Source organism: Borostomias antarcticus, assembly GCF_949987555.1.
Source record: "Borostomias antarcticus genome assembly, chromosome: 18".
NCBI lineage: Eukaryota > Metazoa > Chordata > Actinopteri > Stomiiformes > Stomiidae > Borostomias > Borostomias antarcticus.
This window is the reverse complement of record NC_140251.1, coordinates 16,364,394-16,379,101: the sequence shown is the minus strand read 5'-3', so window position 1 is coordinate 16,379,101 and position 14,708 is coordinate 16,364,394. Positions and strand designations below refer to the sequence as shown.

The 14,708-nt window shown below is 49.6% G+C and overlaps 1 protein-coding gene across 1 annotated transcript in view; it reads left to right on the top strand.

Moving 5' to 3' along the window:
* The window catches only part of ckap5 (cytoskeleton associated protein 5), a 39,140-nt gene extending 24,740 nt beyond the window's left edge, over window positions 1-14,400 (top strand). The window contains exons 27-43 of the mRNA XM_084453169.1: window positions 1,082-1,213; window positions 1,513-1,662; window positions 1,760-1,963; window positions 2,885-3,020; window positions 3,328-3,521; window positions 5,414-5,595; window positions 7,181-7,351; window positions 8,425-8,545; window positions 9,264-9,443; window positions 9,660-9,847; window positions 10,409-10,484; window positions 10,626-10,814; window positions 11,411-11,509; window positions 12,070-12,144; window positions 12,347-12,509; window positions 12,942-13,072; window positions 13,201-14,400. Of these exons, the coding sequence (XP_084309295.1) occupies window positions 1,082-1,213; window positions 1,513-1,662; window positions 1,760-1,963; window positions 2,885-3,020; window positions 3,328-3,521; window positions 5,414-5,595; window positions 7,181-7,351; window positions 8,425-8,545; window positions 9,264-9,443; window positions 9,660-9,847; window positions 10,409-10,484; window positions 10,626-10,814; window positions 11,411-11,509; window positions 12,070-12,144; window positions 12,347-12,509; window positions 12,942-13,072; window positions 13,201-13,449 (2,640 nt within the window). The 3' untranslated portion in view covers window positions 13,450-14,400. The remainder of the gene's footprint in view (window positions 1-1,081; window positions 1,214-1,512; window positions 1,663-1,759; window positions 1,964-2,884; window positions 3,021-3,327; window positions 3,522-5,413; window positions 5,596-7,180; window positions 7,352-8,424; window positions 8,546-9,263; window positions 9,444-9,659; window positions 9,848-10,408; window positions 10,485-10,625; window positions 10,815-11,410; window positions 11,510-12,069; window positions 12,145-12,346; window positions 12,510-12,941; window positions 13,073-13,200) is intronic.
* Window positions 14,401-14,708: the final 308 nt, after the last annotated feature.

The window sequence follows — 14,708 nt, the reverse complement described above, 5'->3', positions numbered from 1 at the left end:
AGGCATTTTTGTTTTGTGAACAAAAACCCACCCCAGTGCCCGCATGCATGGCTTCAATGAATAAAGACCCTGACGAGATGTTTCCCCCGTGAGCTCCATGCATATGGGCCACTGACATCTCCATGTTGGCCAAATCCACTACTGTGGACACCCAGTGCTGATATGGCAAGGTATGTGGGACCTTCTGTCCTATCTTTTTTTGCTACTGTAAGGCCAACCAGTAGCCAACGTCGCTGCCTCATGGTCAGTTTCAGCCCGGTGAAATCATTAGGTTACAGGGGAACAAGGAACCACAACCCCCAGCACTACAGACATCCTCATAGCAACCATTCTCCCAAATAATGAAACATCTGAGCATTCCCAGACCATCTGAATAAAGGTACCAGGGTCACAATTTGATGTTTATGGACCACCAGAGTATTTGTTCGCGGTGCAGCAGACAAAGGAAGTAAAGCAGATTTCACCCAATTGATTTTGTTTCCAGATATATTGCCAAACTTCAAAAATAGACGAGGTATGGAGTTGAATGTACATAGTCCCCCCAGATAAAGTAATGTGTCATCAGCATATAAGGGAATGTTGTAGTCAGTGTTATGCACTGAGATTAGAGTACGAGGTGATTGGTGCACTGCCTGGGCCAGAGGCTCTAAGGACAGTGCAAATAACAGATGAGAAAGGACATGGCCCTGTCTGGAGTTTCTAGAGACTGGAAATCGAGAGAAACATGTTACCAGTCATCACCATTGCAGAAGGGGAAGAGTATAGAGTTTGAGGCAGCTTGACAGGCAGATAAGCCATCCAGTCATTTCAAGTTGCCAACTCAAAATGATTAAACACTTATAGTCCTTCGACTACCGCAAATTATGGATTTATTTCATTTTAGTGTCAGAGCACTTTATTTATTGATTGCTGTTGGGATGTAATTGTAAAAAATATAACAAGTGCTTCTGAGCCAAACCGCATACTGCACCTTTAATTGTCTATAATCAAAAGTGCTGGAGATGTGGTAACTGTACTTGGCAACCCTAACTTTCCTCTGCCATCCCTCCACACAACCCGGCCGTCCTCCCCCTCCCCCCAGGGTGCGCTGGGTAAGAAGGCGCCGGTCAAGCCTGCTGTGAAGGAGAAGGAGGAGGAGGACAGGTCCGGCCCCATCTTTATCCTGGTGCCCAACGGCAAGGAGCAGAGGATCAAGGAGGAGAAATCCCTGAAGGTAGGAGGACCTCAACTTCACCAGTTACTCAGCCTGCACTACACTAGCTCTTCAGAATGGAACTGAGGTGGAGCTCTGAGCTAATTGTGAAGACCCAGATCAACAAACAACTGATTTTCCTATGTCCTTAATTTCCTCTAAATCAGTGTGTCATTCAGACTTCAAAAGGTAATGCGTTCGATAATAGTTGTCCCATGATGATAGTTTGCTGAGTGAGAGATGGAAGATTAAATGTCTTGAGTGACAAGGTTTCAATGTCTGTCTACTTATGCGAGTCCTCTCTTCGTCCTGTGTTTCAGGTTCTGAAGTGGAACTTCATGACTCCCAGGGATGAGTACGTGGAGCAGCTGAAGAACCAGATGTCCACCTGTATGGCCAGGTGGCTGCAGGATGAGCTGTTCCACTTTGACTTCCAGAGACACGTCAAGGCCATCTCAGCCATGATTGAGGTACCCACACAGTTCAGATGTTTGCACCCGTGTTTGTGGTTGTGTCTGCATCCCTGTGTGTGTGTGCACTTCTCTGACCAAGTGTTCTGTCCTCCAGCGTATGGAGGAGGAGTGCGAGGCCACTATCGGCTGTGTGGACCTGATCCTGAAGTGGTTCACTCTGCGCTTCTTTGACACAAACACCACCGTGCTGATGAAGGTTCTGGAATACCTGAAGATGCTGTTCACCATGCTCAGCAGGCAGGAGTACCACCTCAGCGAGTACGAGGCCTCCTCCTTCATCCCCTACCTCATCCTCAAGGTGAGTCTGTTGTCTCATGCCCTACTCCGACCCTGAACCGTCCTCACCTGAACCGTCCTCACCTGAACCGTCCTCACCTGAGCCGTCCTCACCTGAGCCGTCCTCACCTGAGCCGTCCTCACCTGAGCCGTCCTCACCTGAGCCGTCCTCACCTGAGCCGTCCTCACCTGAGCCGTCCTCACCTGAGCCGTCCTCACCTGAGCCGTCCTCACCTGAGCCGTCCTCACCTGAGCCGTCCTCACCTGAACCGTCCTCACCTGAACCGTCCTCACCTGAACCGTCCTCACCTGAACCGCCCTCACCTGAACCGTCCTCACCTGGAATGAAGATGTGCACCTCGGCAAAACTGAAACTCAGTAGAAAACCCATTATTGTAAATAATTGAAAATAAAAGCGCTTGAACATCCACTATGCAGACCAGGCGCAGGACAAACCGGAGTAGTAAAAGAGAAAAGGAGTAGAGTCCGCACACTGGAGCATATAATAGTGGACTGTTCCCAATAGTTAATTATAACGTTTCGATCTGATGGGCTCCAGTGTGTGGACTCTACTCCTTTTCTCAGAACCCATTTTTGTGCCATGAGATATCGCTATTTAAAAATACAACGATATGCATTGTGGATGAAAAACTGTCTCGCATTTATCTACTTGTATAAAAACACTTTGGGCATCCAGAAAAGCGCTACACAAAACATTACAAAATGGAGCTATAGGGCAAACGGCATCGTTTTGCATTATTTGAAAAAAAAAATCCAGTCATATACTCATCATTCAAGTTTTGTTAAATATTGTTACAATATTGTATCTTATCAATATCATGAAACCAATTTCGAGTATCGTGAGTTAAGTCTATCGTCACACCCCTACTGGGTGGATATAGAAACTCATTCCGATCCCGGTTTCCTCACTGCTGTCTCCCAGGTCGGGGAGTCTAAGGATGTGGTTCGTAAGGACGTGCGGGCCATCCTGGCCATGCTGTGTAAGGTCTACCCTGCCAGCAAGGTCTTCCCCTTCCTCATGGACGGAACCAAGTCCAAGAACTCCAAGCAGAGAGCCGGTGAGTGGCAGTGTTTACCAAGCTATAATGGAGTAATAATGAGCAGGTAATGGGATGATGTAATCCGTTTCCAGCGATTACAGCACGGGATGTGTTAGCCTGAGGGATCACTGATTCGGATTGATGTACAGTAAAGACCATGTAGCTAAGAGTTTCTAATACGATTAACTTGAACAGTCATGACTTCATCGCTGTAGTGGACCCTGCTTCTCTCCACTCACGACTTGCACATTTAATTGCTGACCATGACTCTCTCTCGCTCTCTCTCGCTCCCTCTCTCCCTCCCTCCCTCCCTCTCTCTCCTCAGAGTGTCTGGAGGAGCTGGGCTCTCTGATAGAGAGTTATGGGGTGAGCGTTTGTCAGCCCACTGCTGCCAAGTCCCTGAAGGAGATTGCGGTGCACATCGGAGACAGGGACACGTCTGTACGCAACGCCGCTCTCAACACTGTGGTGGCGGTCTACAATGTCTGCGGAGAACAGGTCTACAAACTCATCGGCAATGTAAGACATGAGCACCTGGTAACGCCTCCCTTTCACCCACAATTCTCCACCCAGGTCACTGACGTTTTGCAGTCGTCCTCTGACCTACAGTGCATCCGGAAAGTATTCATATCCCTTCACTTTTTTCACATTTTGTTATATTACAGCCGTATTCCAAAAGTGATTAAAAAAAAATCTCAATCCTACACACACAATACCCCACAGTACACCAATGACAAAGTGAAACGTTTTTTTTGACTTTTTTGCAAATGTATTAAAAATAAAACATTCAAATATCACATGCATATGTATTCACACCCTTTACTCAGTACTTTGAAGCATCAAGTCTTCTTGAGACGTATGCTACAAGTTTGGCACATCTATTTTTGGGTAGGTTCTCCTATTCTTCTTTGAAGATCCTCTCAAGCTCCATCAGGTTGGATGGGCAGCGTCGGTGCACAGTCATCTTCAGATGTTCAATCGGGATCAAGTCTTGGCTCTGGCTGGGCCATTCCAGAACATTCACAGACATTCCTTTGTTATCTTGGCTGTGTGCTTCGGGTCGTTGCCCTGTTGGAAGGTGAACCATCGTCCCAGTCTGATGTCCAGAGCGCTCTGGAGCTGGTTTTCATTAAGGATCTCTCTCTACATTGCTGCATTCATCTTTCCCTCGATCCTGACTAGTCTCCCAGTTCCTGCCTCTGAAAAACATCCCCACAGCATGATGCTGCCACCACCATGCTTCACCGTAGGGATGGTATTGGCCAGGTGACTGTAGGGAGGGTATTAGCCAGGTGACTGTAGGGATGGTATTAGCCAGGTGACTGTAGGGAGGGTATTAGCCAGGTGATGAGGGGTGCCTGGTTTCCTCCAGACGTAATGCTTGGCATTCAGGCCAAAGAGTTCAATCTTGGTTTCATCAGACCAGACAATTTTGTTTCTCATGGTCAGAGTCCTTTAGGTGGTTTCCGTCTGGCCATTCTACCATAAAGGCCTAATATGTGGAGTGCTGCAGGTATAGTTGTCCTTCTGGAAGGTTCTCCCATCTCCACATAGGAACGCTGGAGCTCTGTCAGAGTGACCCTCAGGTTCTTGGTCGCCTCCCTGACCAAGGCCCTTCTCCCCTGATTGCTCAGTTTGACCGGGCGGCCAACTCTAGGAAGAGTCCTGGTTCCAAACTTCTTCCTTGTACGAATGATGGAGACCACTGTGCTCTTCAGGACCTTCAATGCTGCAGATGTTTTTGTATCCTTCCCCAGATCTGCGTCTCGATACAATCCTGTCTCTGAGGTCTAGAGACAATTCCTTTGACTTCATGGCTTGGTTTGTGCTCTGACATGCACTGTCAACTGTGGGACCTTATATAGACAGGTGTGTGCCTTTCAAAATCATGTGCAATCAATTGAATTTACCACCGGTGGACTCCAAACAAGTTGTAGAAACATTTCAAGGAGGATCAGTGGAAACAGGACGCAACTGAGCTCAAATTTGAGTGTCATAGCAAAGGGAGTGAATACGTACAGTATGTACTGTACATAATACTTAATTTATATATATATATATATATATATATATATATATATAATTTGTAATACACTTGCAAAAAATACTAAATGTTTTTCACTTTGTCATTGTATGACATATGAATACTTCCCGGATGCACTGTACATGGATTTAAAAGCAATGGGTTCGAGTGTGTGTTCTCAATATTCACCCTGTTCCCTGAACTCTACACTCGTCCACTTCTCTACATGGACTTTAAAGGAACTATAAAACTATAAAATGCAACGTTTGTTGTAGGTTAAAAAAAACAAGCTCAAGAATGGGCAGTAGCTGATTCATTACTTAATATTAATTATTTATGTATTTATTATTATTACATAATCCTGTTGTCCCTCACCCACGCCCCCTAGCTGTCAGAGAAGGAAATGAGTATGCTGGAGGAGAGGATCAAGCGCTCTGCCAAGAAGACCCAAGCGGCGCCGGCCAAGCAGGCTGCAGAGAGACCCCAGAGAGAGCACCCCGCCAACCCCAACGGCACCTTCATGAGGAAGCCCTCCCAGGCCACGCAGGAGGAGGTGCCCAACAAGCTCAAGTATGTTCCCTCCGCCAGGCAGGGGGGTTCCAATCAAGTGTCACTAACTCCCCCATTCAACCAGATCTGTGGTCTACTGTACTTCATGTACTGTACTTAATACTTCAGGTGCATTTGATCTATTGCACGGCGCCCTGCGTGGGCTGGCTTTGCACTAGGGATGCACGATATATCGGCAATCATATCGGTATCGGTATATGCAAAACAGGGCCGATGTGAACAGCAGGTAATTATTTCTGTCTAGCTACTGCTGTTGTTGTTTGAGGGGAAACAATGTGGTAAATCTCTGATTTATCAGCTTTTCCGAATGATTTGGAAATGGAGACCGTGTTCCCATGTGTTTTTCAGTATGTATGACATTTGATTATCATAGAAACTAATTTTTTACAGAACATATGAATATCGGTTATCGGCCATGACAGCAATGTTAATATCTGTTATCGGTATCGGCCAAAATTTTCATATCGGTGCATCCCTACTTTGCACATTATCATATTGGGCATAGTGCACTCCACTTGGAGAAGTATGTACTGTAGTATGTACTCGCCTAGCAAAGCATGCTTCTAACGCTTCAGACTTGTGTGGTTTGGTTTCTACCTTAATCTTGTTATTCTAGACATCGGACGACATTCTGTCGGTCTCTCTGAACGACTTCAAACCTTTCTTGCAAACCTCTACGGCCATCCTCCCCCTCCTCATCCTCCTCTTCCTCTTCATCCTCCTCTTCCTCTTCTTCCTTCCTCTGACTCTGACCGCCTCCTTTTTGGCATAAAAAAAATGTGACGTTGTCGCCACCATAAAACAACGCAGCCTTCAACGTCACATTTTTTGGAATTGCCTCGGGGGTTGTTTCATCGCGTGTGGTGTGTCTTAATCCTGGGCCTTTCTCTCCTCTCGTCCTCTCCTCCCCTGACTCCTCTCTCTATCGCTGCTCCCCTCGCTTGGACAGAATTATGTATCGCACTTACAGGATGTGAGTACCTCCGTCTCCCTGTTAGTCCTCCTCCGGAAGCACTCCGCACAGGGATTGCCTCGTCCAAGCGATGGGGAGATGATCTCAAACTAATCCAGTGGATGAAGGAGAGATAATCCAGGCCCTAATCTAGCACCACTAACCCGCACTAAAACCGCTGTAGCTCCTCCACGTGTGCTCCCTCCATGCTGCTTCCTTGTTCAGTGTGTTGATGTGTAGGTGGTTGTCCTGCCTGTCTGTGTGCCCACACATGTCCACACAGGTGTACCGTCCAGACAACATGGCCGACACGGCGCCCCAGTCGAGGTGGTATGTTGGGCTAGATCAGTGTGTCTCAGCTGTAGCCCTGAGGACCGCGCAGGGGTGCATTTTTGGGTAGACGCCCCGGCTCCGGCCGTACCCCGGCGTTCCATTAGTACGGAATAGTCGGGATGAGCTTGGTTTTCTATCAGCTCACACGCAGAGGTACGCCATGCGTCCATGAAATGCTCACGCAAGGGAACGACCACCATGCCCCCCCAACCCCTGTGGATCCCCAGTACTGCAGCTGAGGAATACTGATCTAGGGTGCGTGGTTCTGACCGCCCTCTCCTCCCCCTCCGCCCACCTCAGCCAAGCGCGCCAGAACGCCCACCAGGAGCACTCGGCCCCCTCCATCCCCAGGGAGTTCCAGCTGGACCTGGACATGATCGAGAACGACCACACGCGGGTCAGCGAGCTGCCGGACCTGGTCCAACACAAACTGGACGAGCTGCTGGAGCCCATCATGATCCCCGAACCCAAGTGAGTCTGTTTGTCCGTTTGTTTGTCTGTTTACTCAGTTGCTGCCCCCCCCATGACAACTAGTCTCCCTTGGATCCTCAACAATGGACAAAGAAGAAAACTGAAATCTTACTCTGAGCCTGTCTGGCAGCATTGACCATGAGATGAGGGAGGAGGATGTGATGGGTCAGACCGTGTGGGAGGAGGGTGTGATGGGTCAGACCGTGTGGGAGGGTCAGACCGTGTGGGGGGAGGATGTGATGGGTCAGACGGTGTGGGAGGAGGGTGTGATGGGGGTCAGACCGTGTGGGAGGAGGGTGTGATGGGTCAGACCGTGTGGGAGGAGGATGTGATGGGTCAGACGGTGTGGGAGGAGGGTGTGATGGGTCAGACCGTGTGGGAGGAGGATGTGATGGGGGTCGGACCGTGTGGGAGGAGGGTGTGAAGGGTCAGACCGTGTGGGAGGAGGGTGTGATGGGTCAGACCGTGTGGGAGGAGGGTGTGATGGGTCAGACGGTGTGGGAGGAGGATGTGATGGGTCAGACCGTGTGGGAGGAGGGTGTGATGGGTCAGACCGTGTGGGAGGAGGGTGTGATGGGTCAGACCGTGTGGGAGGAGGGTGTGATGGGGGTCAGACCGTGTGGGAGGAGGATGGGATGGGTCAGACCGTGTGGGAGGAGGGTGTGATGGGTCAGACCGTGTGGGAGGAGGGTGTGATGGGTCAGACCGTGTGGGAGGAGGGTGTGATGGGTCAGACCGTGTGGGAGGAGGATGTGATGGGTCAGACCGTGTGGGAGGAGGGTGTGATGGGTCAGACCGTGTGGGAGGAGGATGTGATGGGTCAGACCGTGTGGGAGGAGGATGTGATGGGTCAGACCGTGTGGGGGGAGGGTGTGATGGGAGGAGGATGTGATGGGAGGAGGGTGTGATGGGTCAGACGGTGTGGGGGGAGGATGTGATGGGAGGAGGATGTGATGGGAGGAGGGTGTGATGGGAGGAGGGTGTGATGGGTCAGACCGGGTGGGAGGAGGGTGTGATGGGTCAGACCGTGTGGGAGGAGGATGGTTGTCTAAGGAACGGCGTCTTGTCTTCAGGATCCGCTCGGTGTCGCCCCATTACGACGACCTCCACAACAGCACGGCCTCCACCATCAACTTTGTGATCTCCCAGGTGGCCAGCGGAGACATCAACACCAGCATCCAGGCCCTGGCTCAGGTACACCAGCAGGGAAACGCACCAGCAGGGAAACGCACCAGCAGGGAAACGCACCAGCAGGGAAACGCACCAGCAGGGAAACGCCCCAGCAGGGAAACGCACCAGCAGGGAAACGCACCTGCAGGGAAACGCACCTGCAGGGAAACGCACCAGCAGGGAAACGCACCAGCAGGGAAACGCACCAGCAGGGAAACGCACGTCTGTGTCGTTGAGGCGCAAGCTGGCGGGATCTTAGTTTTAAATCAAATCATTTGCTGCACACACTTGCCTCAATGCTTAATCAAGAATATATTCTGATTCTGTACACGGCTATATTAGAAACAACTGTGTAGAAACCAACATTCTTACCTAAATCCAATCACATTAGATCAGAGATTACCTCAAGATTCAAGATTAATTTATTTGTCCCAAGGGGAATTTGTCTTAGACATGCAGGCTGCTACATACAGTGCAAAGGTGCCATAACAAGGACAAAACAAAACATTAGTACATAGACATGTGCAAACAAAGTTTAAAGTGCGTTCGGGAGCAGTTCGTATTCTGCATGCAAGACATGTGAGGGGTCAGCAGTGATTTTTCTAGCTGACCCCTCATGTCTTGCACCTGATAAGGGGAGGAAGGAAGGATCATGTATTTCTAGAAGATTGAAACGAGTCTGTTTGTTGTTCACTAAACCCTGCTGCCATTAAATATCCTCCATGTCGCTGCCCGTGTCCAGATCGACGAGGTGCTGCGTCAGGAGGACAGGGCGGAGGCCATGTCGGGTCACATCGACCAGTTCCTCATCGCCACCTTCATGCAGCTGCGCCTCATCTACAACACACACATGGCCGACGACCGGCTGGACAAGAGGGACATCTTCAAGCTCTACAGCTGCATCATCGGCAACATGCTCTCGGTGAGCGGAGCTGCCGAGTACAGCCACCAGGGGGCGCTGTGTGTCAGAGATTGTCCTCCAGTTTACCTGCTGGAGCCTTGATTGTTGACCAAAGCAGAACCTACTGTGTGTGTGTGGTTGTACGGTGTAGTGCTCGACCATTCTGTTTTTTCCTTCGTATTCAGACAGTGCGTGCATGTCTCATGTCTCTCTCTCTCGTAACCCCGCCCCTCCTAGCTGTTCTCCATGGAGAGCCTGGCCCGGGAGGCGTCCATGGGCGTGCTCAAGGACCTGATGCACGGCCTGATCACCCTGATGCTGGACGCCAGGGTGGAGGACATCGAGGACGGCCAGCAGCTCATCCGCTCCGTCAACCTGCTGGTGGTGCGCGTCCTGGAGAAGTCCGACCAGACCAACATCCTCAGGTCAGAACCGCACAGAACCAGCCCTGCGCGAGACTAGTTTGATTCTAACATCCTCAGGTCAGAACCGCACGGAACCAGCCCTGCGCGAGACTAGTTTGATTCTAACATCCTCAGGTCAGAACCGCACAGAACCAGCCCTGCGCGAGACTAGTTTGATTCTAACATCCTCAGGTCAGAACCGCACAGAACCAGCCCTGCGCGAGACTAGTTTGATTCTAACATCCTCAGGTCAGAACCGCACGGAACCAGCCCTGCGCGAGACTAGTCTAGACACATCTGTGTGGAGAGGTTGTGTGTGGGTCAGTGGTCTAACATTGAATGTGCATATATTCAAAGATATCATTGAGCCTCTTGAATTAAGATTCATTATTGAATCTTGGTTATATTGCGCATGTAATATGCTCATGCTCTCTCTCTCTCTCTCCTCTCTCCTCTCTCCTCTCTCTCTCTCTGGCTCTCTCTCTCTCCTCTCTCCTCTCTCCTCTCTCTCTCTCTCTGGCCCTCTCTCTCTCTCTCTCTCTCTCTCTCTCTCTCTCTCTCTCTCTCACTCTCTCTCCTCAGTGCTCTACTGGTGCTGCTGCAAGATAGCCTGATCACCACAGTAGGATCTCCCATGTTCTCTGAACTGGTCATGAAGGTATCTCACCAGGTCGTTTATTCGTCTCTAGGTGCAGTGGTGTCCAGCTGCTTTCTTGTTCTCTGCTTCATCTGCTCTCTCCCCGTCTCCCTCTGTCCCTTCCTCTCTACCTACCCCCCCCCCCCCCCCCATCACCTCCAGTGTCTGTGGCGCATGATCCGTCTCCTGCCCGAGACCATCAACAGCATCAACCTGGACCGCGTCCTGCTGGACGTCCACAACTTCATGAAGGTCTTCCCCAAGGAGAAGCTGAAGCAGCTGAAGAGCGACGTGCCCCACAGGACCGTGAAGACGCTGCTAGTCACGCTCTGCAATCTGAGCGGCGCTAAGGTAGCTCGCTGCAGCGCTTCATATCAGCTGACTTCATTTGAGTCCCCCTAGTAAGCTGTTGTAACCATCCGCTAGCATAAAAGGGAACTTCCGCTGACTCTTGAGTTCTTCGTTGATCGAATCAGTGAGATGTGGAATATGCCCAGAGTTTTTTCCAGAAATGACAAAATAGCGGACCAATCGCGGACTGCGTTTTAACTGCTGTTCTGCCCCCCAGTGGGGACGCAGCACCTGATTGGTTCCTGTAGTTGCTGCGTGACAATGAAATACAGGCCGCTGGAAAAACGGTCCCCCGAAGCAACGCGCGGTAACGTTAACATTAGTAGAATGAGCACAGCCATAAGTTCAGTTATTGCATGAATAGACTCAATAACAACAAATAAACAAGAATGCACTAGCAGTTTCTCGGCAGAAAAAGTTGTTGCCGTTCTTCCGACTGGATTTGGCAAACGTTTTGTTACGCTGGCTGAAGATTTCCACTGACATCGTTCTGGGCGGGTAGAAGGAAGTGTGGCTTCCAGGCTAATGAGAAGCTGTCGTTTCATCTACGCAGTTGATGACGTGGTTTCTGACCTGTCCTCCTCCTCCGTCTGCAGATCCTGGACCACCTGTCTATGATCGAGAACAGGAACGAGTCGGAGCTGGAGGCCCACATCAGACGGGTGGTCAAACAGTCTGACCGTGGGAACGAGAAGGTAACACGTCCGGGTGATGAGGTCCGGCTACAGGCATGCGCTCTGAGAATACAACACAAGATCAGAATCACAATCTGTTTGTTGCCATGCAGTTTTTCAACTTACTAGGAATTTGCTTTCGGTCATTGAGCCGACACGACAGGATGCACGGGCAGGACAGTGCAAAGGGCGAGTGCAAAATGCTAGTGCAAAAAAAAAAAAAAGGATAAGCTAAGAAAAGGGCAATATACCATGCAGTCAGTGTATATGCAGTGAGTATGAAGAGGTGTGTGTGTGTGTGTGTGTGTGTGTGTGTGTGTGGTGTGTCCGCACTCATCAGGATACTCTAATGGTCTTTAGCCTGTGTAGAAACATTTCTTACATCAGGTGTAAATACCAAGAACACAAAACGAGGTGACGTGATGGGACTCCGCTAACCGCACTAACAGAAATGTTATCGGCACGTTTATATCGGGGATTGCTGGCCCAGCCCTGGCGACGCCCACCATATTTCATCTGGTCTGTAGAGCTGTTGTGTCAGCCAATCGTGTCTTGAATACCCCTCTGATTCCTCCCTATAGGATGACAAAGCTAAAGTCAGTGACATCCTCTCGGAGATCTTCAAAAAAATAGGGTCCAAGGAAAACACAAAAGAGGTACTGAAGACGGAGTATAACAAATCAATCTGGATATTTCCGTCTTGTCTGTATTCAGGGTATAACTGAGTTCTCTACTGTTGTGCGTGTGTGTGTGTGTGCGTGCCTGTGTGTGCGCGCTCGTGTGTGTGCGTGCGTGTGTGCGTGTGTGTGTGTGTGCGTGCCTGTGTGTGTGTGCGCGTGTGTGGGGGGGTCCCCGCAGGGTTTGACAGAGTTGTACGAGTACAAGCAGAAGTACTCTGACGCCGACCTGAAGCCCTTCCTGAGGAACACGTCTCAGTTCTTCCAGAGCTACGTGGAGAGAGGCCTGCGCATGATCGAGTCTGAGAGGGAGGCCAAGGGCCGCATCCCGCCCACAGGCGCAGGTACACCTGGGAGTTAGAGTTCAAATCTGCACGTATGACTGTGTCCTTAATGTTCACTATCGAACAGCTGAGCTTAAGCAAAACGCCCATTGATTGATTCATTGAATACTCTCTCTCACTCTGTTAGTCAGTGTGAAGTCGCGTTGAACCATAGAGAATTTATCTACATTGATGTTGCACTGCATACCTGTATTATTATTTATTAAAAAACGTTTTTTTTTTACTATATTTTTTTTGATTTTACCCTTTTGCCTTATTTTATTTTTGCCTTATTTTATCACGCAAAGTTGAGTCGGCTCTGAGCCAAAGATTTTCATTACTGATAATGATGTTGCATTGTTATCGAGTATATGACAATAAACTTGAAGTAGAGTGTTCCATTTGAAATGAGAGAGTCTTCCCATTGACCCCCTCTCCCTCCCCTCTCTGTAGTGATCCCCCAGCACGGTCTGGACCCCGGCTCGGTGGCGCTGAACAGCAATGGGGAGGAGCTGAAGCCCGCCGTCTACTACGAGAGGCTGAAGATCCTGAGACAGCGCCAGGGGCTGGAGAACAACTCCAGGGTGGGTCTGCTCTGCCTCCGGCTCAGCCTCGGCTCGTAGAATCACATCTAACAAACCCTGCGATGTTCAGCGTGGTCTGCTAAGGTGCGCTAAGCGACTAACGTCTTCCTCTCTTGCTCCTCCTCCAGTCTCAGCAGCAGCAGCAGGGGGGGGAGGAGGAGAGGGAGCGTCCCCCCATCACCTCGCTCCTGTCCAAGCCCTCGGTGGCCTCCTCCACAGACATGCTCCAGAGCAAGCTGTCCCAGCTGAAGGAGTCCCGCGAGCTGTACCAGCAGGACCCCGTCCACTCCCACTCCCCCACCCGCTCCTCCTCGCCCTCCGCCAACCTGGACGACCTCAAGAAGAGGCTGGAGCGCATCAAGAGCAAACGCCAATAGGCCCCGCCTTCATTTACCAACCACACACTGTACCGCACGCTGACCTGGCTCGGATACGCACGCGCGTGAAACGTTGAGGCGCGCTTGATTTAGTTAGCAAGTCTGCGCCGTGGAAGGCCGGAGGAATCAAGCGCGCCTCAAGTTCTTTGTTCTCACATATTCGGGATGCTTAACGATCCAGGTCTGTCTCAGAACCACAACCCCTGCGCTCTCCTATCCTCTGTGATCCTGCCCTCATCCCCATACTGCCTACCCAGAAGCCCCTGCGCTCTCCTACCCTCTGTGTGATCCTGCCCTCATCCCCATACTGCCTACCCAGAAGCCCCTGCCCAGCCCAACCACACGCTCTTATCCAGGCCTTCTTTTTCAAGGCAGACCCCTCTGTGTATAAACATAGAAGAAAATAAACCTGTCTCATTGTATAATAATAATAATAATAAGTGGACTACTTTTTGTTTAGTACTGTGGCACAATATGTTTGTATATACTCATGGTCGCTAACCACTCCAGCTTTTCAGTGAAAGTCAAGTTAGGGTTTTAGTGTACAGTTTTCATGTGCAGAATGCTGTAATAACTTGTAACTTAAGCTTTGTTCTTCTTTAGTTGTAGAACCATCCATGGTCTGAACATGGTCTTCTCTCACGGCCTGTCGCTACACCACTCTGTTGTTTTTACGTCTATGAAGTTCTCGTAAAACCAACTGGAAGGAACGGTTCTGTTCTCAAAGTGAAAGGAGCATGGCATGAAGTTTTGTTTTTGTATGTTGAATGTTTTGTTTTTGTAAATAGTTTGCATTACTACAGGCTGCTTATTAAGTCACCAGTTTAATAAATCTCCGACATCTGTCGTATTGTAGAAGAAAGTTGCTCATTCTGATGCGTTGTTTTGTATTTAATTCGAATGGAAGTAGTCTTAAATTGTTGCTCTTCAGTTTAGTGTATAATCTATAGTGAAAATGGAAATAAAGTTGTTTTTTATAACAAACTATCACATGCCAGCTGTCATGTTGTCTTAGATTTGCAAGATGGCAACATTCTATCTGTTTGAGGTCTGTCTTGATAAGGATAAAAACATTTAGTTCATAAGGGAATTCAGAAGTTCACAATAATTTCCCTGATAAATCAGAATTCAGTGTGTCAACACTAGGCTACATGTGTCATTTACCAACATTAAAATTAATCACAGATCATGGTGCCTGGTTCCCTTTCTCTTTCCAACAGAACGTCACCTCTCCTCAGAGCCTGCAGTGTGGGAGAGCT